Here is a 24,146-nt window from a genome sequence, read left to right as displayed (position 1 = left end):
TAGCTTTTATCATAGGTTAATTTAGTCGCGGGGATAAAAGGCGCGCGGGCTCGTCAAAAGCTTAGCCATTAATTTTGCAATAAAAAAGGGGGGAAACATTTATATATTTTTTTCCTTTGCATTTTTCTTAAACGTCGCTCATTGAAATTAAATGGAAAAGGCGTGACGCGTTCCCGATTAATCTCAAGAAGAAGTTGGGAAGTCAAAATTAAGCTAACGCCATTTTGTATAGTATATAACAACTGTCTCGTATCATACGCCTTCAATCGAGATTGCATAAAAGCTAATATAATCTCTTTGCATTCAAATTAGAACGGATGGTTTCGTCAAAAAACCCCCCCCCCCCCGATTTTCCACCTGTCAGTTTTAAATTGGAATTGTAAATTAACAGCGTGCAACTCGTATCCCATTATTAAGAACATGAACCAGTACCAGTGATATTGTTATTGATTGCTATTTGATATACTAGCAGGAATTCATAGATTTTACTACGTGCAATCTCTAAGTAGCCATGCATAGAATTGATCATACTACTATCTGATTGAAGGTAATGGGAGGGGCTTAAAACTTTGTTAAACCACCAGCTCCTCCTTCCTCCCGTCTCATTGGCTATTCACAACCAACGATCCCAGTTTTACTCGTTCAGAACACTCAAATGAATTCCTATAGTCAATTGATTACATTACATCAATTTTTTTAATTGACATATTTTAAATTTAAACGACCTTTGACATAGTTCATATACCCAGGGGTGTCGTTTATAACCCAACTTCAAATTCACCGTATAAAAGAATTAAAAAATTTATATTAAAAAATTGCTCTACATATTCGTTTTTTTTCTGTTGAAAACTTTCAAATTTCAATCAACGTATGACAGTTTTCTAGTCGACTACCATTCATTTTGGAGTCCCGTATTTTGTCTCGAGTCTGTCCGAGGATGTTAATGGGTTTTAAGCTTTAAATTTCGGCTGTAGTTGTTACGTCCCCGGGGCTAAATTGGAAAGAAGTTTTTAATTGAAATACAAAAATCGTGCATGAGCGCGATTTTTCCAGAACATTGTTAATTGTATACAACCTGATAGTCTTGTTCGATCTCGGGACATACATAACACGAGGATACTGGCTTTCTCTTCTTGAAGAAGACTGATGAGTATGGCTCATTCTGTTAGGCGAACCCGCTCAGGTAATTAAGATATCACCTACCAATTAGGTCTAGTGTTCTATAAGTTGTTGGTGTATGGTCGGGACAATAGGCTTGTGTTCTAGTTAGGTTATTTGCCAGCCACCTTTGGGTTGGTTTATTTCAAAGAATAGGATATGTTATAGATAGATGAGATAATTTTCGGTCACGATGTTCGGTTTGAAGATTAGGAAGGGTTAATTGTGGATTGGGCAGAGATTTATTACTTTTGTTTGTAAAGTAGTAATTGAAAATTTACTTAAAATTGAAATAAATTTTTTTAGTAAAGTGGAAGACCAACCCTTTTTTTTTCGCTGTTTTTTTATGCTTATCGGATTGCCGTCTTTCTTTGAGGTTAACTTATTATGATAAATGGTGAAGTTTTTTGTTGTTGAAGGTTTTGAAAGAAAAATTTTAGAAAAATTTATTATTGAAAATTCAGATTATTTTATTGTGATAAAATTGTAGGAGTGTTTGCGAGAATTTGAGCAATTTGAAATATTTCTGGTGATTTTTGGGGCAACAATATTTTAATTACAATGTTATTGACTTTCGCAATTAGTAACTGTTATTTATTTCAACTTCTAAAGAAAGAAAGAGAAAACAATATTCTATGCCCCCGACAGAATTATGCAAAATTATCAATGATAATTTTTGAAGGAGGTCTAACACTTGTATATTTTAAGTAAGTAATAGGGAAATTTTTTAGCAGAACCTTCAAAGATCTTTATCGTAATATCTCCGATAAAAGTGCCGGTAACGTAAATTTTGACAGAATTCTTACTTTAAAACCTACGTTGGATAAATCTCAAAGATATAAATCAATCTTTTATAGCATTTAATTTTTCTTTTTTAAAGATAATTCAGTAATATGGTGTATATAAAGAGATATAAATACCACCATTAAATTAGAATTAATAGGACATAAGTTGCCTAGACCTTTCTAGCTACTCGAGAGAAGGCTATATTTTTAAACTGACAGAATTTATATTGAGTTTGGTTTTTCCAAATCGAAAAAATAAAGTAATGATTAAAATGTTAAGCCTTTTTTCTAGTTTTTTTTCTTGTTTCCAAACTTGCAAAATAGAAAAATAGCCACTCCCTTCGAATGTTAGGTTAAACAGATATTTCATTTGAGCTACCAAATTCACCATTTCAAACCCAGAATAAAAAAATAAAATAAAATGACTAAGTGAAAAATCCGAGATAATCCATTTGACCAGTTTTTCTATCATAATATTATACACAAGATTTAAGATAGTTTTAATGGATACTATGTCTACTTTTGATAGTTCTTTTTCTTCTCTTGCTTATCAAAATTTATTCGGGTAAATTTTTATACAATAAAGAATTCGAATTAAAGATTATTTCATAAGTAATTAAATTGATTAACAAAGGTTGTTACCTTATATAAGGTTAATTCCTTCCAGAATGATTTCTAAGTCGATGCCTAGTATTCGGTATTCGGGGAATCACGAGCATTTTCCCAGTGATCGTGGTTTCAGTGTAGGTTTATTCACTCGTTTATAACCCTGAATGCAATTGAAGTTGAACTAATATTTACCCATTATCCAAACAAATAATCGGTGTTCCGCAAAAGTTAATGCGTTTATTATCGTACGCTCGCCATAAGACGATTAATAGGTCGAACATTCTTCTCTAATATGAAAATAACTCTTACGAGGTACCAACTTATTTATAATTTTTTTGCAATCAAAGTCAGTCAGTCTGTCACAACAATCTAATTATAACATTATTGCCTTGGATATTGGGGTAATAAAATCATTTTAATTTTAATTAAAACTTGATCTATATTGATTATTAAAAATATATCGGTCTTAATTATCAATATCTTTACAAAACAACGTATAACGTATACTTAATTACGCAAATTTAAAAAAAGAAAATCCACTAAATTAATCGAACCTTTAGAAATAAATTTACAAATCGGTATACGCCCAATACATGATTGAAATAATAATAAAAAAATTCAAATGAATTTTTATTTATTGTCAAGTAATAAATAAATTTTTTTCGTTACGATAGACACTTATTAATAATAATAATATAAAAATATTCTAATTAGGGTACATTTTGAGGCCAAAAAAATATTTAAACAACCCCAAAAACAAATCATTTTTTCCCACCCAGACTAGACAGTTTCTTGATCAAAATACTTGTCAAAAATATATATTTTCCATTTTTATTATTTTTAGCGGTTTTATTCGAGCTAATTTAAATATATCCAATCTTATCGAAACAATAAATATGTATAAAAACTAGTAAAATGCCGGTTTTAATTTAAAAATCAGCGGGAGATTCTAAATCAGGCTAATGTATTATTTAACGCCGATAGTGGTGTGTGTAAGGTTTAATTGGGTCGACTATAAGCGCCTCTGATTAACATTTATTGCCACACACGTTTTTCAAGGCGTTATTATATCATTTCCCCCCCCCATTTCTCTCTCCTCTCCCCCCATTAGATTTTTAGGAGTGTTAAAGGGTCAAGTCGTTTCGAAAAAATGTAGTAGCCGATTGGAGATTAACTTGTTTTTATTTTAATTGTTACTATCGAGAAACTTGAATTAATTAGTTGATTGAATGAATGTTAATTTGGGTAATTATTATGTAGTATTTTTGTTTAAAGGGTTTGTGAGGCGTGGAAATAGGATTTTAAGTTTCTTGGAGAATTAGGCGTCGTAATTGTAATACCGAACATTTGGCTTATTTTAAAATTTTATACAAATGGGTATACTCCTTATTATGGGTTTTTGGTGAATGACTATATTGATGAGATGTGTTATCTTCACTTTTGGTTATAAGTTGTAACAAATGTAGGGTAATTTGTAACCTTTAAAGGGAGAATGAAGTGGATAGATTAAAACTTCATAAATACGTTCTAGATTGATAGGAATATCCCAATAAAGCTTTATTTATTTATTTATTTATTAATACAATAATACCAAAATAATTGGCAACCTGCCCCTATAGTTTTCATTAATTGGATTTATAATTAGACTTAATTAAAATTTTTAAATTCACCCAAGATGTTAAGATTAATGACTATTTGGGATTAAAAGTGGAATACATTATTTCTATTAATTTCTCTGCTAATCCTAGCCAATCAGCGTTTAATATCCTTCTAAATACATAGTTTTCAGATTAGTTAGGAGTAGTGATACCATTTACACCTGGATACCAATCTACTTAGCGTTCAAAGTGCAGCACCAAGTAGCCAGGCCTCCTACAATGTAAATGGTATAACTTCTCCTAACTAGTCTGAAAACTATGTATGGATTTAAAATTATGGTTAGTTCATATTTCATTCTCCATTTAAATGGGCCGTCATTTTTTAAATTTTAGCCCCTTTGTAAATTCATATTTGTTGCGGGGGATGAAAGGGGGGAGGGGCTTTGACATTGACGTAGTGGTTTATAATTGCGTTTAATTTTACGCCGTTTATTCCAATATTTTTCTTTGAATCTCTTAAAGGGTGTCTGCCCCGTATGTCATGGCCCCCTCTAATAATTCCCATTTAAAAATAAGGCAATCGCTTTTCCAACCTTTCAACTGTTCCTAAATGTGATTTTTTTTAATCTAAATTACTCTATAACTTTGATCCCTTTTGATTTTAACTCTTATAATAGAAAATTAAACTGAACCAAATGTCCGGATTTAGATTTAATACGTTTCGTTTGGCAGTTAAGAAAATGATTTTTTTATAAGTTTTAAATTGTTGAAGCCTTGACCTCTATTAATCGATTGACCTTCTTCATTCGCCTGAATTTATTCCAGCGTCTCGCGAGTAAGTAAATGATAAATTCTACATGAATTTACAACTTTATATGCAGGGTGCTCCAAAAAGGGTTTTATGGGTGGTTTTGAGTCTAAAATGTTCTATGATATTTTGCTCTAAGAGCCGCCGTTTAAGAGTTACGGTTAATTAAGTTAGCCTAAAATCGATTACACTGGAAATATTTTTCACAATATTCATGAATATATTTGAAGAACTTCATAGCCTTTAAACACCTTATTCATGGCCTATTTAACTATTATACTACGGCTATTTAAAACCGTAATATATCGGTGTATTAATCTGTCCTAAATTTGTTTAAGGGTTGGGTGTACCTGAAATGTAAAGGCTTAAATATTATACCATACCTTTTCATATATTTAAATAATTTTGTAATTTAAATTTTAAATAATAATACTATTTCTACTTGGTCAAGAGGTGGAATTTATTTCGTTATGGTACAGGGTGTTTCAAAAAGGGAGGGTTAAGGGATAGAATTGGGAAAGAAATTTTGAGTCTAAAATGTAACTTTGATGATCGATTTTGCTCCCCTAAACAAGTCATGATTTGAAGTGTTTTAACAATGTCCCCTTTATTAAATTAGCAATCATTGTCTTTCAGTTTCTTACTTAATTTTAAGGGGGTCATCCCAAGGTTTTTAACTCTTTTGAGGTGTACTCTAGAGTGGTAAAATGTTAAAGAAGTTACACCCTGTATTTGAGGCCTCCTTTTGAACAAACAAATGTTTCACCATCACACAAAACTAACTTGGCCGTTTTATAATAATCGCTCTATATATTATTTCTCATTCGGATAAAGGGCTCGTTATTATTCAAGTATTTACTTTTGTTATTAAAGGAAAGTTGAAACGGAAAATTATAATTTTTGTCCATGGATTATTCTACTGATTTAAAGACATAGTGAATCATCCAGAAAATATTCACCATCCCTTTTAACTAAGGTGTTAACCTCTTTTTTTATTATTATTATTTAATGTAACTAATAAATTTAACCCAAGTTTCGTAACTTATTTACCTTAAGTTTCATCGACTATTATTTTTATAAGAAGTTAATTTATTTGAAGTAAATCAGGTACCTGCTTGTGATTGTGAGTTATCGGTATCTGAACGAGTAAAAGTATTGAACCTCGTAGCCTAATCCTTCTCTGGCTTACCAACGGTCAAAAATTAACTCCAAAGTTGGAACAAATTTAACATAAACTCAATTTTAATCTATTTTCCAATTTTAACGGTTGTAATTAGTAGCGTGGTGACTCTTCTTACTTCAGTTGATAGTCTACCTGTTCTACCATATTTATTTTACTTGGGTTGAGTTACAATTACACTCAGAAGAAAAATAAAGCGGTCCAGTTGTAAATTGTAGGGCCGAAAGTATACCGTAATACATAGGGGGTGCTAATTTTGACGTTTTAATAAGCGGTTGACACTGGCGCGCCGCAGCTAGACCTTAAATTCAAAAAAAACTTTCTTCTTTTTCTTGTCTCTTTCAACTTTAGGTGTGGCCGATATGGGGACCGCCCACGACGTGATAGATCCCACCAGATTCTCCATGAACCTCATATCCCAACTGTCCAAAGCCAAGTAATTTCTTTTAATGAACGTGTTGGGGTGTCTATGTCAGGTTTTAGTAAAGTGATGTCTCGCTTGAAAACATTACCGATCTGGTTTTTGCCAATATTAACGCTTAAAGGGTCTGTAAAGCAAGCATCTAGTGGGTAATAATTATTTGAAATGCGTCCTGGTCATAGACAAGTGACAGAGGAAAGGTGTGGTTTAAAACAAAACTACCACTTTGGGGAATGAGTGCTGCAATCTTGCGAAAAACAAGGACTAGGTGTCCAGTCAAATTCCATACGGATTCTTTGTATCTTGGCGTCACGTATTTCAAATTATTTTTATCTACCCACCTATGACCGCTTTACAGTCACTTTAATTAACCACCTTGGTTTTAATTACGTGTGGTCTCCCCGTTTCTAAGATCGAGTCGAGGTCTGACGCCCGAAACCCTTCAACATCTCGAGAATGTCTTCAGGCAAACGTGTGGCACCAAAGGTGAAATTGGACTTCAAGAATTCAAAAAGATCATTCAGTCTAAAAATGTAATCGATATGACACCCTCTATTTAGGGTCTTTTTTGTTCAATTCTTAATCTCAACACCCTCTCAATTATTTCTTTAAAACAGGAATTTTTCGCCGAACGAATGTTTAAAATGTTTGACACTGATAGTTCCGGGACCATCTCATTGGAGGAATTCTTGGCCGCCATGAGGAGGTTCTCGACTTTATCACCAGTTGAGAAATTAAGACACGTTTTTGCCGTTTACGACATTGATGGCAAGTTATAAACTTTTACTATGTTTGATCACTGAAACCAACCAGAAGTATATATAATACTTCTCTAAGAGAGAAGTGTACCTACCACAAAGCGGCCATGGTAATTGTAACATGATTCTTCCCAACATTAGAACATTACGATGTCCATCTGAAGTTTGTTGAGTAGGAGAGCAAACAAAAAGGGGATATAAGCCTGGGAATAATCATGTTACATAACTATAGTATTAAGGGGATACAGAGTACCATCCTTCTTCTATTGAAACGTATTAAACACTTTCATGACAGGTGATGGTGCTATCCAATTGTCCGAAATGCGTAGTGTTATCAAAGAATGTATGAAAGAGAACAACTTGTCCTTCTCGGAATCCGAGACGGAATCCTTGGCTTATATGTTATTCAAAGAGGCTGACGTTGACAATAGCGGTGCCATCAATTTTGACGAGTTTAAGGAACAGTTGTCACGTCATCCTGGACTGATCGAGAATTTATCTATGAGCGTTGAACATTGGTTGATTCCGCCAATGCCTAAAAAATTCGGTGCCAAATATCGTCCTAGGAAACTAAGTTGGAAATATATTCGAAACAACCTGAACAGCGTTTGTTTCCTGATTGCCTTTCTCTCCGTCCTCGTTGGTCTTTTCGCGTCACGTTTGGTACAATACTACAATACAAACGGATACTTCATGGTTGCTAGAGGATGTGGTAAGAACTTGTAGAAGCGAACTTTTGCTATTTATTTATTTTTTGAATTAATGTAACAAGTTTTAATTTTCGTTAATAGCCCAGTGTTTGAACTTCCTGTGCGCTTTTGTCTTGGCTTGCGTTCTTCGACGTACCATTACGATACTAAGGGTGCAAGGATTATCCGAATTCTTGCCCTTGGACAGTCACATATATTTTCATAAGCTAGCCGGTGTTTTCGTTTTTATATTCAGTATGACGCACACGCTTATGCACATATTAAATTTCGGTACGTTAATTTTTATTTATTTAATTATTAATTAGACAGAGAAACTAACTATTATTTATTCATCTCTTCAGCCTATATATCGAAATTAACATCGATTCCGCTATCAACTTTGTTAATCGATCAAAAGTTCGATATCGGTTGGGTCGGAGGAGCCGCTTGTTTGACGGGATGGATCATGTTCTCGGTTTTAATCCTGATGTTCTTGAGTTCGTTGCCTTGCGTGCGAAGGAACGAGTACTTCGAAGTCTTTTATTACGTCCATCTATTGTACTTCGCCTTCTTCGTCTTACTCGTCTTGCACGGTGGTAATTTCTGGAAGTGGTTGCTCTTACCGGGCACTATCTTCATCATTGAGTTGTTGATAAGAGCTTATCGATTCATAAGTCCATCGACAAGCGTTTCTTACGTCGAAAAGGCTGTTTTGTTGCCCTCAAAGGTAAGCTTTCGTTTTATATAAGCATAAGTTCATGAGATATGTTCCATACCATAAGTCTGTCACTGGTTACTGAGAGCTTGGTATGAAGTGACAATTTTTCGCTACGTATCTTTTCAGGTGACTCATTTGGTTATCAAGCGACCTTCCCACTTTATTTACCATCCAGGAGATTATATTTTTGTAAACATTCCCCAAATCGCCAAACACGAATGGCATCCTTTTACTATTAGTAGCGCTCCGGAAGAAGATGGTAAGTGACAGGGGTCACCTTTTCTTCAAACCTCTCTTTATTTTTTATTAAATTAATGAGTTTAATAATTTAGGTGTAATTTGGCTGCATATTAGAGGTACCGGTAACTGGACCAACAGTTTATACACGCAGTTCCAGAAAGTAACAGCCCGAGCGGCGGAACGTCCCCAAACTGACCGATTAGATAGCGTGGATAGTTCCGGATATACCAATGTCCTTTTTGACCAAAACGATAACCCCTCTGATGGAAACCAACCCGTGGTCTTGCGTACTATCACTCGTAATTTATTACAAAGGGAACTTAGTTTGGGTTTACCTCCCGCACCACCGGCTCAAGTCACGACTTCTTTAACGGCCCCGTCTTCCAGCGAAGGTTCCTTGGATACGACCCCACCGGAAATCGCTCGTCATTCGTCCCCACCCGGTCTCGATGTCTCTTTAAATCCAATCGCGGCTCCGGTGGCTAAGACGACTCTTCAACCGCCCATGAAGCAAGCTGTGCGTCATACCATGTCTTCCCCGGATGGCCGACGTCAATTGAATAGAGGAGGAACGACGGGAAGCGTTAAGGTTCCGGCATTGACGCCTGGTCGATCTTTGAGACGCGTTTTTAGCGTCAGTCAACGTCCTAGTTTGAACGATATCGGACAAGCTTTGAGAAGGTACCGCAAGAAAAAAACTGACGAAGATTCCAATAAACGCAAACGAAACATAATCTACTTGAAAACCGAGAATGACGAAGAAGCTTCAATTACTTCCATCAAGTCTTATAACACGAGAAGATTGTCCCCGTCTTCCATTGGATCTTTTGGGGATAGTTACGTCCAATTACGAGACGAAGGCGAAGCGATTTACTGGAATAATCGAATGCAGATTAGATTGGATGGACCGTACGGTTCACCGTCCAGCCATATTTTCAATGCCCAACACGCTGTACTTATCGCTACCGGGATAGGCGTGACTCCCTTCGCTAGTATTCTTCAAAGTATCGTTCATAGATACAAGAAATCACACCATTCGTGTCCTTGGTGTCAACAGACTTGGGTTGACACTATTCCCTCCAATATTATGAACCTTAAAAAGGTAAGAAAGCTACTGGAATCATTGACAGGTGTCCTAGTCCCTCTAATGTTGTCGCCCAGAAGCTTGGCTTACGGGAGTGCTACTTACAAATCCCTTCCACTTTTCCATGTTGGTTTCAGGTGGATTTCTTTTGGATTAACCGTAACCAAGACGCTTTCGAATGGTTTGTCAGTTTACTTGGCGAGTTAGAAGTTGAACAAGCCAAGATGGCCGAAGATAAGGATCGGTTCTTGGACATTCATATGTACATTACGTCCGCTCTTCATAAGAACGATATGAAAGCTCTAGGTCTTCAGATTGCCTTGGATTTATTGCACGATAAAGAGAAGCGTGATTTAATTACTGGTCTTAAGACCAGGACCAAACCCGGAAGACCCAACTGGGACGAAGTAAGTCCAAAATTATTTGACTTAACTCAAGTACTCTTGATGGTTTTTGTAACACACAATTTCGCCTTGGTCCATTTTAGGTTTTTGCCCAAATTTCACGCGAGAAGAAGGGCAAAGTGACGGTTTTCTTTTGCGGTCCAGCCGAAGTTGGACGTCTCTTGCATACGAAGTGCAATGATTTTGGATTTACTTTTAAGAAGGAGATCTTCTAAGTTGAACCAATGGTTTGTTTTTAAAAGTGTGGTAACATTTTTCTTGATAGTTTTCCAATTACAAAATTTTAGATTTATTTGCACGTTGTTAAGTTGTAGTTAATATACAAATTGTTAATTTCCATTACTTCCGCCTGCATTCCTAATTAATTTTATACCCCGTAACGGGGAACTTGAATTGAAACTTCGAAAAGATGGATAAAAACAGAAAAATGTGTTTTTTGGAAATTATTTTGTTTTTACAAGCAAGATGTTTTATTATAATATAATGTATTTGTTTCGCTAAAAGAAAAAAAAATATTTCCCATTTATTTATTATTCAGTTGTAAATACAGTTCCAGTTTTATCGTTTTTGATAATTATAATTAAGAGATTTATTTTTTCCTCCCAGGAAATTCTCCAAAAAAAAAAAGTAGGCGCGAAAAATAATTAAAACTGAAGTTTTTGATCGATTAAAAATTTTATTTAAGCAATTTATTTGTGGTGTTCTTGTGTTTTTGATTACGTGATTACCGTATTCATAAAATAGTCGCGTAATTTTTTCTTTTGTGTAACATCGAAAATACTTAGAAATCTTCTAAAACAAAATGGCCGCCGAGTTTAAAGAAATTGCAAGTAAGCCTAAATAAAATACTTATTTTCATGAAAATAACGAATTTATAAACCAGTACAGGTTATATTAATACATTTAACACTTCATTTAAACCAATTTGAGCTTAAGGTCAACACTATTATTTAGATATAAAATTTTTTCTCAACTTTTCGACCGTCTTGCTCAAATAAATTTTCTTCGCATCTAAATTTGAATTATAGTACCAATATCTTCTCAAACTGAACTGAACTAGTAATGTCACGTGGCGTCTGCTTAAGAACTTGTCCACGCGCTTAGTAATTATTGCGCGGGACCATATTTTCTAATTAAAGCTTTAAATTAAGTAATATAAATGTAGATAATATTGCTTATTAACGTTATAAGTATATGAAATTTAATATAATAACTAGTTATATTTATGTAACCTTTTGCTTTACGTTAGTGAAAATTTGATCTAGTTTTGTTAAGCCTTGGTTCACGTGTGTACCTTTTTAATTATGATTATGACAATCGAAATCGAAGAAATTGAGCTTAAACCAAACAAACAACATTGACATTATTAATATATTCAAAATAATATAATAATTCAAACATGGATTTTGACGTAATTCAAGGATTAATGGCTCAAAGTGATGCAGCAGCCCAAACCAGGGTAAGTTTTTTTAAAGTTCCGGCTTTTTCCACAACACCACAGTTGCCTAGATTATGAAACAACATGATTCCCCTGTTAATTTAAATTAAAATCACGATATTTAAATAGGCTCTACAATACTTTGAGCACATTAAAAACTCCCAAGATGGATGGAAACTGTGTATTCAAACCCTAACATCTCCTGAATCAATTAGACAGTAATATTTCTTAAATCTTACTTAAATGTAAATGCTCATTAATATTTGTTCTTAGACCCGATTGTGCTAGATTCTTTTGCCTGCAAGTTATTGAACATTTTGTCAAACACAAGTTAGTTTTAATTTAATTAATAGATTAGGCCCTAATTAACCATTAATGAGTTGTTTCTTCAGTTACCCCCAAAGTGGTATTGAAGATCAGATGGTCTTAAAAGATTTCCTTGTGAATTATACTCAAGTTCAAGTAAATTAAATTAAATTTAATTTAATACGAGGGTTAATTAAAATAACTTTTTATGTAATATTTAATTTTAGTGTTCTATAGACACAATGGAAAAATCCTTTATTTTAAATAAAGCAGCTCAGGTGTTTGGTTTGATGTTCTTAGTGGATTATCCTTATCGGTGGCCAACATTTTTTAGTGACCTATTAAACCTTATATCGAGTGGTCATCAAGCCGCTGTTGATTTCTACTTGAGAATATTGCTTAACATCAACAGTGAAGTCGCAGACAGAGAAATTGTTAGAACTCAAAGAGAACTCGAAAGAAATACATTAATCAAAGACACAATGAGGGATGATTGTATTTCAAAATTAGTTGATTCTTGGCACAGGATAATGGTACATAATCAAATTAAATAGTTAGCTCTATAAACCTATTTAAAATTAATTGAATAATAATTAAAATTTTAGGCAATGTATGCTTCTGAACATCCGGAAGTTGTTTGTTTATGCCTGGATGTTTTAGGGGGTTATGTAGCTTGGGTGGACATTGATTTAATTGCCAATGAACGTTTCGTTTCGCTTCTGGTTCCTTTTTTCTCAATGCCAGCATTGAGAGAAGCGGCTTGCGATTGTGTGCATGAAATTATAGGTAAAGGGATGGAACCAGCTGCTAAAACAACTTTAGTTGAATCATTTGCCACTGTTTTGGAACAAGCTGGGATACTATCTATTAATAATAATGTAAGACGCGTTTAATTAGCCTTATTCCTGATCAGCGCCACCTACCCATAGCGGCGACTTTGAGAACTACTGTAAGCGGCAAGCCAATCAGATGTCGCTAAAATCTGGTGACGTCACTGACTAACACTCTCGGGTCTTACCAAAAATGACGTCACCAGATTTTAGCGACATCTGATTGGCTTGCCGCTTACAGTAGTTCTCAAAGTCACCGCTATGGGTAGATGGCGCTGATCAGGAATAAGGCTAATTAAAGGAAAAGGACACGTAACATAACATTATAGCTTAAAAAACGGCCTTTTTCTAAATATAAAAGGAATTAAATATTTAAAATATCAAAGAAAAATAAATTATCTCTTATTACAAAATAGTTTGATTTTAATTAGTCTTAAAAATAATCAAGGACTATTGCGCCATCCGCCATTGCTTTAGTGGCGTCTGCTATCTAGAACCTACCTTACCCCCCCCCTTAGCCTGTGAGAATTCAACCAATCAGGTAGGGGTAACGGGTTCTAGATAGCAGACGCCACTAAAGCAATGGCGGATGGCGCAGTAGTCCTTGATTATTTTTAAGACTAATTAAATGCTATTATCATTTTGTAATAAGAGATCATTAAGTATTTTTCTTTTTATAATTAGAAAAATACTGTTCTTTTAAGGTGTAATGTTATATTACCTGAACTGACGCGATTAATTATTAAAATTACTAAGAAACCTTAATGAAACTCAACATTTTAAAGGGGTTTTTGGACCAAGACGAAGATTTTGTATCAAAATTAGCTAGGTTACTCAATGGAATGGGTCAAGCCTTATTAGCTAGTTGGAACAAGTTAGTCTTTTAACTATTTAACCGACTTCAATAATTAATTAATTAATATTTAATGAATAAAAATTAATTTAATTTCCTTTAGACTCGTTAAAGGCGGTTGTCCCAATGTAGAAATAATTATCTCAGTAACAAAAGCGATTCAAAGAAAGATTCCTCTTTTACTACAATTTTTAAGTCACGATGACGATGACGTGTCCCAAGCTGTTATTGAATTCTCTAGAGATTATATTCAGTTTTTAAAACAACGAGCTTCGGCTCAGGGTCAAGCTTCGGTCATTCCTTATGGCCTAGAAGATCAACGGAACACGGAAGCTCTTTTATTCATTGTGATTAAAAAGTGCAAATATGATCCCGATTATAATTTTCTTCATCAAGGAGAAGATGAAGCGGAATTTGACGAATATCGAAAATCCTTAAAAGTTTTATTTGACAATTTGGCCCAATTGGTAAATAATTAAGAATAATATTAAGGATAACTATGTTAAGTATCTAATTCTAATCTAATTAATTGATTGATTCTGCTGGCAGGACCGTAAACTGGTCTTAGAAAAAACCAAAGAAATGATTTTATCGATTCTTCAAAATTGGCGAACGTTACCGTTTTACGAAGTTGAAGTTGCCATTACGTTTCTTTATTTCTTAGGAGAAGCTCTTCCTGTAAATGTAACATTTTTTAAATCCCCTTTTCTTCTCATTTCACACGTATTTTTTTCACACATGATTTCAGAGTGTTCATGGAAACCATTTTATAACTGGAACATCTGGAGCCACTTTAGATCCTTCTGTTTTGGAACAAGGAAGTCACATGATTCAAATGATGAAAATGGTAAATTAATTATTTTTGATTGATAATGATTAATGCGAATTAACGGTTTAATTTCTTTAGCTTGTTGGATGCGGAGTTAGTACCTACGCGCATATGGCAGTCACCTTGCAATATTTTGAAACAGTAGCTAGATACGAAAAGTTTTTTCTTCAAGAACCGCATCATGTTCCTGAAGTTCTTGTAAGTTGTATTAAAGACTTTAATTAATTTTAATTAAACTAGGTTTAATTTGATTTAGATCGCGTTTATGGATGAAAGAGGTTTACGTAATAACAGCCCAAAAGTTAGAAGTAGAACTTCGTATCTATTTTCGCGTTTTATCAAGTGTCTTAAGTAAGAAAACAAACGCTTACTTCATCTTAGTTAGTTCTTAATTGAGATTAATTAATTACCGCGTTTTTAGATCGCATATTCATGGTTTTACCGAAGAAATCTTAAAGAGGTTACAAGATTTATTAGTCTTAGCTGATCCTTTCCCTCAACCCGTTACAAATACTATCCTTTCCCATCATCAAACTCTACCACTTTCTCCCGATGATCAACTTTATTTGTACGAAGCTTCCGCTATCCTTATTGTTTCTAGCCAATTTGAAGCTCCTGTAAGTTAACCTTTATTGTTTAAATTACTTATTTGATAAACTGATTTGTTTTTTCGTTTTTCTCAATCAGAAAAAACAACTTTTATTGAAGAATCTATTAACACCCGTTCTTCTCAAATTTGACAATTTACTGGTTCGAGTTCGAAGTGAAACTGACCCTGAACGACGGAAGGCTTACGTCGAGAGTATGAGTCACGCGATGGCTGTTACCAGTCGAACTAGTAAAGCATTTTCTAATCAACAAACCATGAAAAATTGCGGTTGCGTCCCTGTTTATCTTGATACTTTGAAAGTTTTTCTGCAAGCCTTAGAAGTAAATTACTTTTTCCGAGACTCTTAATTAATTATTTAAGTTAATTACTGATTAATTTCTTTGTAAATTAACAGATTTCTTACGATCATAATGTACTGCAGTCGAGTATCAGGCAGTTTTTACATAGAATGGTTGTGTGCTTGGAAGAAGAGATTCTACCTTTCATTCCAACTGCTGCCGAACAACTTTTAAAAGAAGCCGATATTCGTAGCATTCAAGAATTCATTCCTTTAATTAATCAAATTATTACGAAATTTAAAGTAAGCCTTAGTTTATCAGTTTATTTGGTAGAGGACACGTTTGTTAGTCAATAGCTAGACAAAGAAACTTGTCTAGAGATCAGTTGTGTCTGATTTAAACGATTCCAGTTGTCCTGGCTGTTTCAGAAGGAAATAGTTCCCTTTTTACAACGTGTCTTTTCGCCTTTGGTCGCTGCGATTTTCCTCGCTTTGAACGCTCCCATAGAAGAGAATGATTTGCAAGCCCAAAGGGAACGGCAAATGCTTCAACGGAGCTACTTTTTATTCATTTCCGCCTTGTTAACTAATAATATAACTGAAGTAATTTCGCAGCAAAGTAAGACTTAAGACTTAAGATTAATTTATGGTTAATCTTGGTTTTTAATTGAAATTAAATTAATTGAATTAATATTAGATACTCAAAATATGGAACAAGTTGTTTTAACAGTTATTCAAGGAGCTGTCAGCTTTCCAGACCCAGTTGTAAGTTTTAGGGTTTAATGTGTGTAGTGATGTGTTAGACTAAAGTGTTTTAGGCTTAAATGTGTTAGGCTTAAGTGGTTTAGGCTTAAATGTGTTAGACTAAAGTGTGGTTTAGGCTTAAATGTCTTAGACTAAAGTGTGGTTTAGGCTTAAATGTCTTAGACTAAAGTGTGTTTTAGGCTTAAATGTCTTAGACTAAAGTGTGTTTTAGGCTTAAATGTCTTAGACCAAAGTGTGTTTTAGGCTTAAATGTCTTAGACTAAAGTGCTTTAGGCTTAAAAGTCTTAGACTAGAGTGTTTTAGGCTTAACTATTTTAGACTAAAGTGTTTTAGGCTTAAATTTTTTAGGTTAAAATGTTCCTTTTTTTTAGGCACAGAAAACTTGTTTTGGAATTCTGCGAAAAATGGTTGAGCTTTGGGCCGTCGATAATGGCGATAAAGGGGAAAAATTTGCAAGCCCACCCGGTTTTGTTGAGTTTATGTACAAATCTATAGTGCCAGCTTGTTTTGAAGCTCCGGCTAAGCCGACTTTTGACCTGACTGACGCCCAAACTGTTCTAGTTGAGTGACTCTTTAATCCCTTTTACTTTTACCTTAATTAGGCCTAGGAATTCTTTAATTTTAATAAATTAATTTAATTTAGGCATTATCGGAGAGTGCTTTATGCATGAAGACTGTTTATGAGAAAAGGGTAATGAAAATTATTTCTTTTATTTTAATTATTCTTTATTGATTTTTTTTAATTAAATGGATTAATTTCAATTTCAGGGAGAAGAGTTAGTCAATTATTTGAAAAGCCATCTTCTTCCTTCGCTTAATTTCTCCGCTGTTCAAATTGAGGAATATTGTCAAGCATTATCGTGCGATGTTAAAGTTTTCAAGAAATATGTTAAAGTAAGTCTGTGTTTTTAAGATAACATTAAAATATTAATGTTTCAATGTTTTTTGTTTTTTTTTTATAATTTTCAAGGCTTTGTTTCAAAGTATGCGAAAAATTGAGTGAAAAATGTTTTTTTGGGAAAGAAAAAATTAACGCGATGAAATGAAAAAAAAAAAAGATTTGAAATATTTATATTCGTGTACAATAAAATGAATGATAATTTTTTTATTTATTAATTGGTGTCATTTTATTTCATAAATTTTTTATCATTTTATTTCATATATTTTTTAATTGGAGTCATTTTATTTAATTATTTATTAATTTGAGTCATTTTATTTCATATATTTATTAATTGGTGTCATTTTATTTATTTATTAATTGGAGTCATTTTATTTATTTATTAATTGGAGTCATTTTATTTAATTATTTATTAATTTGAGTCATTTTATTTATTTATTAATTGGAGTCATTTTATTTCATATATTTATTAATTGGAGTCATTTTATTTAATATATTTTTTAATTGGAGTCATTTGATATAATTATTTATTAATTGGAGTCCTTTTATTTAATTATTTATTAAATTATTTAAATATTTGAACGGAGCCACGGCCTACTTAACCTTTGTTTACCGGTGGGGGAGGCCTTGCCATCATTAAGCCTTTGTTAAAAATATTCGTAGAGAAGTTCCAAATCTTGCCGTTAAAAGCGCTACAATCAATCAATAAGAGCTAAAGTTCAATCTCTTATTTAAGGAAATTTCTTTCTTCGAATAGTTATCGAAATTTTCTCTTGAAAATGATGAAACACTTGAATATAAGTATAATAATTAATCTTAAATGATATGTTAGTTTAGTGGCGTTAGAATAAACACTCGCGTTAGGAGAAGTAGAGAAAGATTTTTGGAAATTACGGTCGTGAACAAAGATTTTGACCAAAGCTTAGCAATATGTATCAAGCCGGGCCTTGGCAGCAATTCCCAAATGCTGCAGTGGCTGGGCAAAATGTTGCTGAAAATCAATTTGGCAATTGGCCCGGAGTGCCCGCGGGTGCTGCTAATTTTGTCCAAGCGCAAGGTGTTAATCCCCTTATGGCCCAACAAATGCAACTACAATTCCAACAGCAGTTGCAACAACAACAACAGCAACAAATGGCTCAGGCTGGAATTACACCCCAGCAACTTCAACAGCTGCAACAGCAGCAATTGGCCGCCCAACAGATTCAACAACAACAATTAGCCGCTCAACAATTACAACAACAGCAGTTAGTGGCCCAACAATTGCAACAACAGCAATTACTCTCTCAACAACGTTTGAACCCAGCCCAATTACAAACTCAGCAACAACAGCTGCAAGCCCAGCATCTTCAACAGCAACAGCAGTTGCAAAGACAAATGAATCCCCAACAATGGCAACAAAGCGCCGCCCCTTCTCAAGTTAGCCCAGTACAACCTTGGCAAATTGCTCAGCAACAACAAATGGCTGAAAATATCGGCAATCCTAATCAATCAGTCCAAACTATGATACAACAACAAACTATGATTCAGCAACAAATGAATTTGCACCAGCAAAATCAACAAAAGGGGATTTGGACTGGAAATGTTCAACAAACAAACTCTAATATTTCAACACAAAATACATCGTTAACTAAACCAATTAATACCGGATTTGGACAATCAAAAGACATTGTTACGACACCCGTGGATACTAAAAAACCAGAACCACCCATTAACTCTAAATCTGAGTGGGCAAAAGGACCCACCATGTATGATAACAAGAAGAATTCTGGGAAAAAAGACCATAGTAGTGACAGAAAAGGGAATAGGTTCGGTAAAAATGATTCTTCAAGTGATTCTAAAAATACGGTTAAACAAGAAACTAAAATGATTGGTCCACAAGTAATGGAACCTCCTAAGGCTCCAAGTGAAAAGGATAAAAAAGATCAGGAAGAAATTTTGAAAGAGGAGAAAGACTTTGAGAAACATTTTCAAGAATGGGAAGCTCAGTTCAGTCAGGTTAGTACTTGTTTTGTTTTGTAGGGCATTGTTTGAGTGTTTTCAGTGGTCAGGGAAAATTTGGAAAAGTCAGGGAGTTTAAAAATAAGTCAAAAAAGGTCAGGGAAAGTCTGGAGAAGTCAGGGAGTCTATAAATAGGCCAAAAAGGTCAAGGGAAATCTGGAGAAGTAGGGATTTGAAGAATAGGCCAAAAAAAGGTCAGAGGAAATCCTGGAGAAGTCAGGCAGTTTAAAAATAGGTCAGGAAAAATCTGGAGAAGTAGGGGTTTGAAAAATAGGCGAAAAATAGGTCAGGAAAAACCTGGAGAGGTCAGGGAGTTTAAAAATAGGCCAAAAAAGGTCAGGGGAAATCTGGAGAAGTAGGGATTTGAAAAATAGGCCAGAAAAGGTCAGGGAAAACCTAGAGCAACCAGGGAGTTTAAAAAATGGTCAGGGAAATCTGGAGAAGTCAGGGAGTTTAAAAATAGGCCAAAAAAGGTCAGGGAAATCTGCAGAAGTCAGGGAGTTTAAAAATAGGCCAAAAAAGGTCAGGGAAATCTGCAGAAGTCAGGGAGTTTAAAAATAGGCCAAAAAAGGTCAGGGAAATCTGGAGAAGTCAGGGAGTTTAAAAATAGGCCAAAGAAGGTCAGGGAAATCTGGAGAAGTCAGGGAGTTTAAAAATAGGCCAAAGAAGGTCAGGGAAATCTGGAGAAGTCAGGGAGTTTAAAAATAGGCCAAAGAAAGTCAGGGAAATCTGGAGAAGTCAGGGAGTTTAAAAATAGGCCAAAAAAGGTCAGGGAAATCTGGAGAAGTAGGGATTTGAAAAATAGGCAAGAAAAGGTCAGGGGAAACCTAGATCAATCGAGGATTTGAAAAATAGGCCAGAAAAGGTCAGGGGAGACCTAGAGCAATCAGGGAGTTTAAAAATAGGCCAAAAATGGTCAGGGGAAATCTGGAGAAGTAGGGATTTGAAAAATGGCCAAAATAGGTCAGGGAAAACCTAGAGCAGTCAGGGAGTTTAAAAATAGACCAAAATAGGTCTGGGAATTTGTGTTTAGTGGCTAAAATATCTTAGTTTTTGGAAAGTTAGGGAATTTGAACCTGAAACTGTGATTTAATACAAAAGAGTAAGGCTTTAAAGAGAATATCTTTTGTATTATCTTTTTGAAACAGTGGAAGGAACAAAATAAATGTCATCCTGATAGAGAAGCTTATAATCGTTATGAAAAACAATGGAAGGATTGGAGAGATCAGTTATTACAACGTAGGGAACAAATGAGGAGCACACGTTCAAATAAATCAGCTAACTTGGGTAAGCAAGGGATCCTTATTTTTTGTTTCTTATGTTGTTTGAATGGTGGGAATCTGGGAATGCAAAGGAAATACTTGGAAATTATTTCATCAAGAAGGGAATGCAATAAATGTTATCACTTACAACATCTTACAATTATTTCAAAATACTCTAAATATTGGTTTTAAGAGTGTCAGATCAACTCCCAAGTCAGTGAAAGTGTTTATTAGCAATTTTTTGACAGTTTTCATCATCTATACGTGTTGCTTAGGCCCACTTTATCAAAAAAAAAAACACCTAATAATATTTTAATAAAGGTGGAATCATGATTACTTATCATAATTACATAGTTTTAATCTTAATATATGAAAAACGCGTTATACCTCACGCCCGACTATAGCTGTTCGCGTAATCGAGTGGGCTATGGTCCGACCGACCTATTCACTAATCACGTGACATCGTTGAAGAGCGCGAAATTTAAAAACTGCTAACAAGACAATGGTTTTTTTATAAAATTTATTCAAAGCGCGTCATACGAAAAAACACAAAGTGTAAATTATAAAGGTTGTTCTGTTAATTTATAGAAAAATTCAATTGAGTAAGCATATAGTCTGCTACTACGAACTATGTCGTGACGTCACACCTTCATATTTCTTACCTCGGTTTTGGCGACCATTTTGGAAGTCGTCATACAATATTGACGTCACGTCCCCGTAGCTCCTCCTATCTCAATACCGCTCATTACTTCAAATAAAAGTACGGTATTTTTTTTTTACACTAAGCGTTGGTTATTACTATAAAAGGTTAATATTTAGTAATTTGAAGAGAAGTATTCAATTTCAGATATTTTTACTCATTAAAAATTAAGTCATCAGTTTAATTTTAACATAAGTATTCGTAATAACTTAATTTATGTTCGTGAAAATAATCATATAAACCATACTACGAAAAGGTAATTGAAAGAATTTCAAGGCGTCATACTTATGGTTGCATTTATTATTTATGCTTATATTTTCTTATAATATCGATATAATTTAGCAAGAAAAACATCAACATTCTGCATTATTTTGGGGGTGGGAAAATGTTCTAACCATTCTTTCAGGTTTTCAACTTTCACAAAATAAAATAAAAATAACGCATCTGTAGTTTAACGCGTCGCCTACAAAATTTAGTAGTTAAACCAAAGAAAGTATTAAAGTCTAATTTACACTCTTGGTTAAAAAAAAAAAGAACGAAAAACACTCAAAATTAAATAATTCTTATAATTCTCGAAACATTTTACATACCGCGTCCAAAACAGCCTCAACTTCAGGAGCTCCCGACACTCCGACTCAAAGTCAAAACCCGACAGTGGACACTAACAAAAACGTGCCCGGAAACCCTTCCAGCACATCCAGGAGTGACAATAAGGTTCGTTTAAAAGTTGATTTTCATTTGTTTTTAATCCCCATACCCGTTATATAAATTATTGTTATAATTATATTGTCATATAGGCAGATATGTTGATTTGCATATTTTTTATTGGTTTACGCTAATTTTCATTGTTAAATTTTGCCCTGGTTATAATTGCTTTTACTTACATTTGGAACTTGGAAGGGGGTTAAGAAATCTTCTAACAAGGAACGTGTTAAGGATATTGAACCTCAACTTGACCCCGAGAAAGGTCACGGTGTTGTTAAGGCTGACCAGTCAGGGAATACGAAAAATTTAGAAGCGAAGGTGAGCTCAATATCAATCAAATTTATAGTAACATTTCCCTTTCTACGCGACTTAATTTATACTTCCTTCGTCTTGAAAGTTCGGTTGTTATTCTTTATTATGGTCAACCAGTTGGTTGTTAGGTAGGCTTACAATTTTTTCTTACTGGACATACTTAGTTTTCTCACCGCTTATATCGTGAAATTTTCTTACATTTTCATTTATTTTACGCGTTGTGTGAACGTGTGTTTGTGTTGGAGTGATTGATAAATAAATGTTGCTTATTTGTCTGAATAATATGTTTTCGCGACCTACGGTTTATAGGCTTTTGTAATTAAAGACGTTTTACATCGGGTCTAAGTGTCGCTTTTAATTTAATGATGAACTCCGCTAAAATTATTTCACACAAAGTTAAATTTTGATGGGAGGGTATAAACGGAATAATTAGGATTACGTAAAATTTATATCGTCGTGTGTTAGTGTAAACTCGAAATAATACATCCTAATAATGTTAAACCTCATATGTTTTGATGAAATACCCGTTCATTACATACATGGAAGGATAAGAGACTACGTGTACTAGTCTTAATTTTTTTGTGGGGAAAATTTATCGCTATTTACGACTAGGGCCTATGTAATTTTGACACCCTCCAGCTAATAGTGGAGGAGGTAGGCCATACTATATTAACCGTGGTTAACGCGAGCAATATTTTAGCAACAATGCAGAAATCGGTCGTGAACAGTATAGTTTCCCAATGCCAACTTACTAAGCGCGTTACTAGCTGATCAAGGATAATTTCTTAAATTATTACTCTTATAATTTCTGAACGTCTGCACGTCGGGAAATGGTAGAGATAGAGCGAAAGTATATACGGTTTCTTACGCGTCAACTCGTAATTTATAATCAAATGAAATTACGCTTTACTAATACTATCCGTATTATGTACCTACACATTTGAATGTCTAATTAAGTAGTTGAGAATATTTACAAGAAATAAAAGCAAATTATCAATACTTGTTTCAATCAATTGTCTTTAAAAAACATCGGACTACATTTTCATGTAAAACAGTAAGCACGTGAGATTTGAATAATAAAAGAATAAACAAAACAAACTCGACAATATTTTCATCAAAGAAAAAATAAGAAGTGGAAGAAAGTAAAATTTACGTCATTTCAAATTCAACTGACACAAAGACATCTGAAGACTTGGAAAATGTATAATTTTATTGCTACAAATAAAGTGACTCTACCTTGTTGTTTTAAATAATCATTTGGTGGGGTTTGAAACTAGGAAATTGGTTACTACATAAGACATTTCTCGCGTCGGTATCGTAAGCTTAAATTAGATCGCGTTTAGTTAGTTAATTCGCGATTATTTAAGGCTTCAAGCAATCACGGAATCCTACTCGGGACTAGAGACTAAACTCTAGTAAAGTAATTAAAGTTTTGACTATTCTTGGTAGATTAATTACTTGATGTACAGTGAGTGTCATTACGAGTAATGACGTTATTTAGATTCACCAACAAATTTTATACTTTCTCCTATTCTATCTAAACATTCCAAAAGATATACTTCAACCAGTTTTCAAATTGCCCCGTTTTCTCTTTCTTCTATCTATTAGAACTTGCCTATCATCGGTCCAGGGGCATATCCTACTAAAGATCAGGACAATAATTCTATTGGAACTGGTGGATTTAAACAAGGCCCCTCTGATAAAAACAGTGGTTAGTAAACTGGTACATAACCGCTCCTTGACTCAAGTGCTCATTTAGCAGCGTTTTAATTAACTATAGGCCCTTTCAATGAGCCAAGACCAAACCAATCAAATTTTCCAAACGAAAATAAAAATTTTGGAGAATTACGTAACAATGATAATTTTGCAAACCGAGATACCTCTGGTGGTACGTCGTCATTTTGCTAAAAT

At 34.0% G+C, this 24,146-nt stretch overlaps 3 protein-coding genes across 16 annotated transcripts in view; all 3 read left to right on the top strand.

Moving 5' to 3' along the window:
• The window catches only part of Nox (NADPH oxidase), a 30,573-nt gene extending 19,429 nt beyond the window's left edge, over positions 1–11,144 (top strand). For 3 of the 8 annotated variants that reach the window (XM_089858019.1, XM_089857997.1, XM_089858017.1), the window contains exons 2-11: positions 6,490–6,574; positions 6,972–7,092; positions 7,177–7,327; positions 7,613–8,029; positions 8,109–8,297; positions 8,369–8,733; positions 8,851–8,983; positions 9,057–10,066; positions 10,186–10,455; positions 10,536–11,144. In XM_089858019.1, coding sequence (XP_089714145.1) covers positions 6,501–6,574; positions 6,972–7,092; positions 7,177–7,327; positions 7,613–8,029; positions 8,109–8,297; positions 8,369–8,733; positions 8,851–8,983; positions 9,057–10,066; positions 10,186–10,455; positions 10,536–10,667 — 2,862 coding nt within the window. In that variant the 5' untranslated portion in view covers positions 6,490–6,500 and the 3' untranslated portion in view covers positions 10,668–11,144. Of the gene's footprint in view, positions 1–907; positions 1,184–6,089; positions 6,386–6,489; positions 6,575–6,971; positions 7,093–7,176; positions 7,328–7,612; positions 8,030–8,108; positions 8,298–8,368; positions 8,734–8,850; positions 8,984–9,056; positions 10,067–10,185; positions 10,456–10,535 lie in introns of those variants that run through there. The other 5 variants (XM_089858005.1, XM_089858012.1, XM_089858036.1 and 2 more) reach the window with 5 other exon arrangements.
• Positions 11,145–11,502: 358 nt separating this feature from the next.
• On the top strand, positions 11,503–17,476 carry LOC149709856 (exportin-T-like). Of its 3 annotated transcripts, none has more exons than XM_089857988.1 (21): positions 11,503–11,911; positions 12,020–12,108; positions 12,164–12,220; positions 12,283–12,352; positions 12,424–12,729; positions 12,802–13,074; positions 13,812–13,900; positions 13,983–14,346; positions 14,429–14,557; positions 14,628–14,726; positions 14,787–14,906; positions 14,965–15,059; positions 15,130–15,325; positions 15,396–15,638; positions 15,713–15,898; positions 16,007–16,214; positions 16,293–16,360; positions 16,732–16,920; positions 17,004–17,051; positions 17,129–17,254; positions 17,331–17,476. In XM_089857988.1, the coding sequence occupies exons 1-21, from the start codon at positions 11,852–11,854 to the stop codon at positions 17,361–17,363; spliced, it is 3,048 nt and encodes a 1,015-aa protein (XP_089714114.1). In that variant the 5' UTR covers positions 11,503–11,851; the 3' UTR covers positions 17,364–17,476. The 3 variants fall into 3 exon arrangements, with proteins under 3 accessions (XP_089714114.1, XP_089714118.1, XP_089714110.1); XM_089857992.1 differs by having other exon boundaries at positions 14,429–14,563; positions 16,025–16,214; XM_089857984.1 differs by having other exon boundaries at positions 14,429–14,563.
• A 487-nt stretch (positions 17,477–17,963) lies between these two features.
• LOC149709855 (uncharacterized) overlaps positions 17,964–24,146 on the top strand; it is a 26,423-nt gene continuing 20,240 nt past the window's right edge. For 4 of the 5 annotated variants that reach the window (XR_016376218.1, XM_089857954.1, XM_089857953.1 and 1 more), the window contains exons 1-6: positions 17,964–19,253; positions 20,405–20,543; positions 21,823–21,932; positions 22,119–22,241; positions 23,844–23,946; positions 24,016–24,123. Coding sequence is in view for 4 of the 5 variants with exons in the window: in XM_089857954.1 (XP_089714080.1) it covers positions 18,189–19,253; positions 20,405–20,543; positions 21,823–21,932; positions 22,119–22,241; positions 23,844–23,946; positions 24,016–24,123 (1,648 nt within the window). In the remaining variant the exon portion in view is untranslated. The remainder of the gene's footprint in view (positions 19,254–20,404; positions 20,544–21,822; positions 21,933–22,118; positions 22,242–23,843; positions 23,947–24,015; positions 24,124–24,146) is intronic. The other variant, XM_089857955.1, reaches the window with a different exon arrangement.

Source organism: Phalangium opilio, unplaced genomic scaffold (assembly GCF_054372755.1).
Source record: "Phalangium opilio isolate 3A_F unplaced genomic scaffold, DU_Popi_V2 ptg000011l_1, whole genome shotgun sequence".
Classification (NCBI taxonomy): domain Eukaryota; kingdom Metazoa; phylum Arthropoda; class Arachnida; order Opiliones; family Phalangiidae; genus Phalangium; species Phalangium opilio.
The sequence above is the reverse complement of the archived record's forward strand: the minus strand, read 5'-3'. Positions and strand labels throughout refer to the sequence as shown.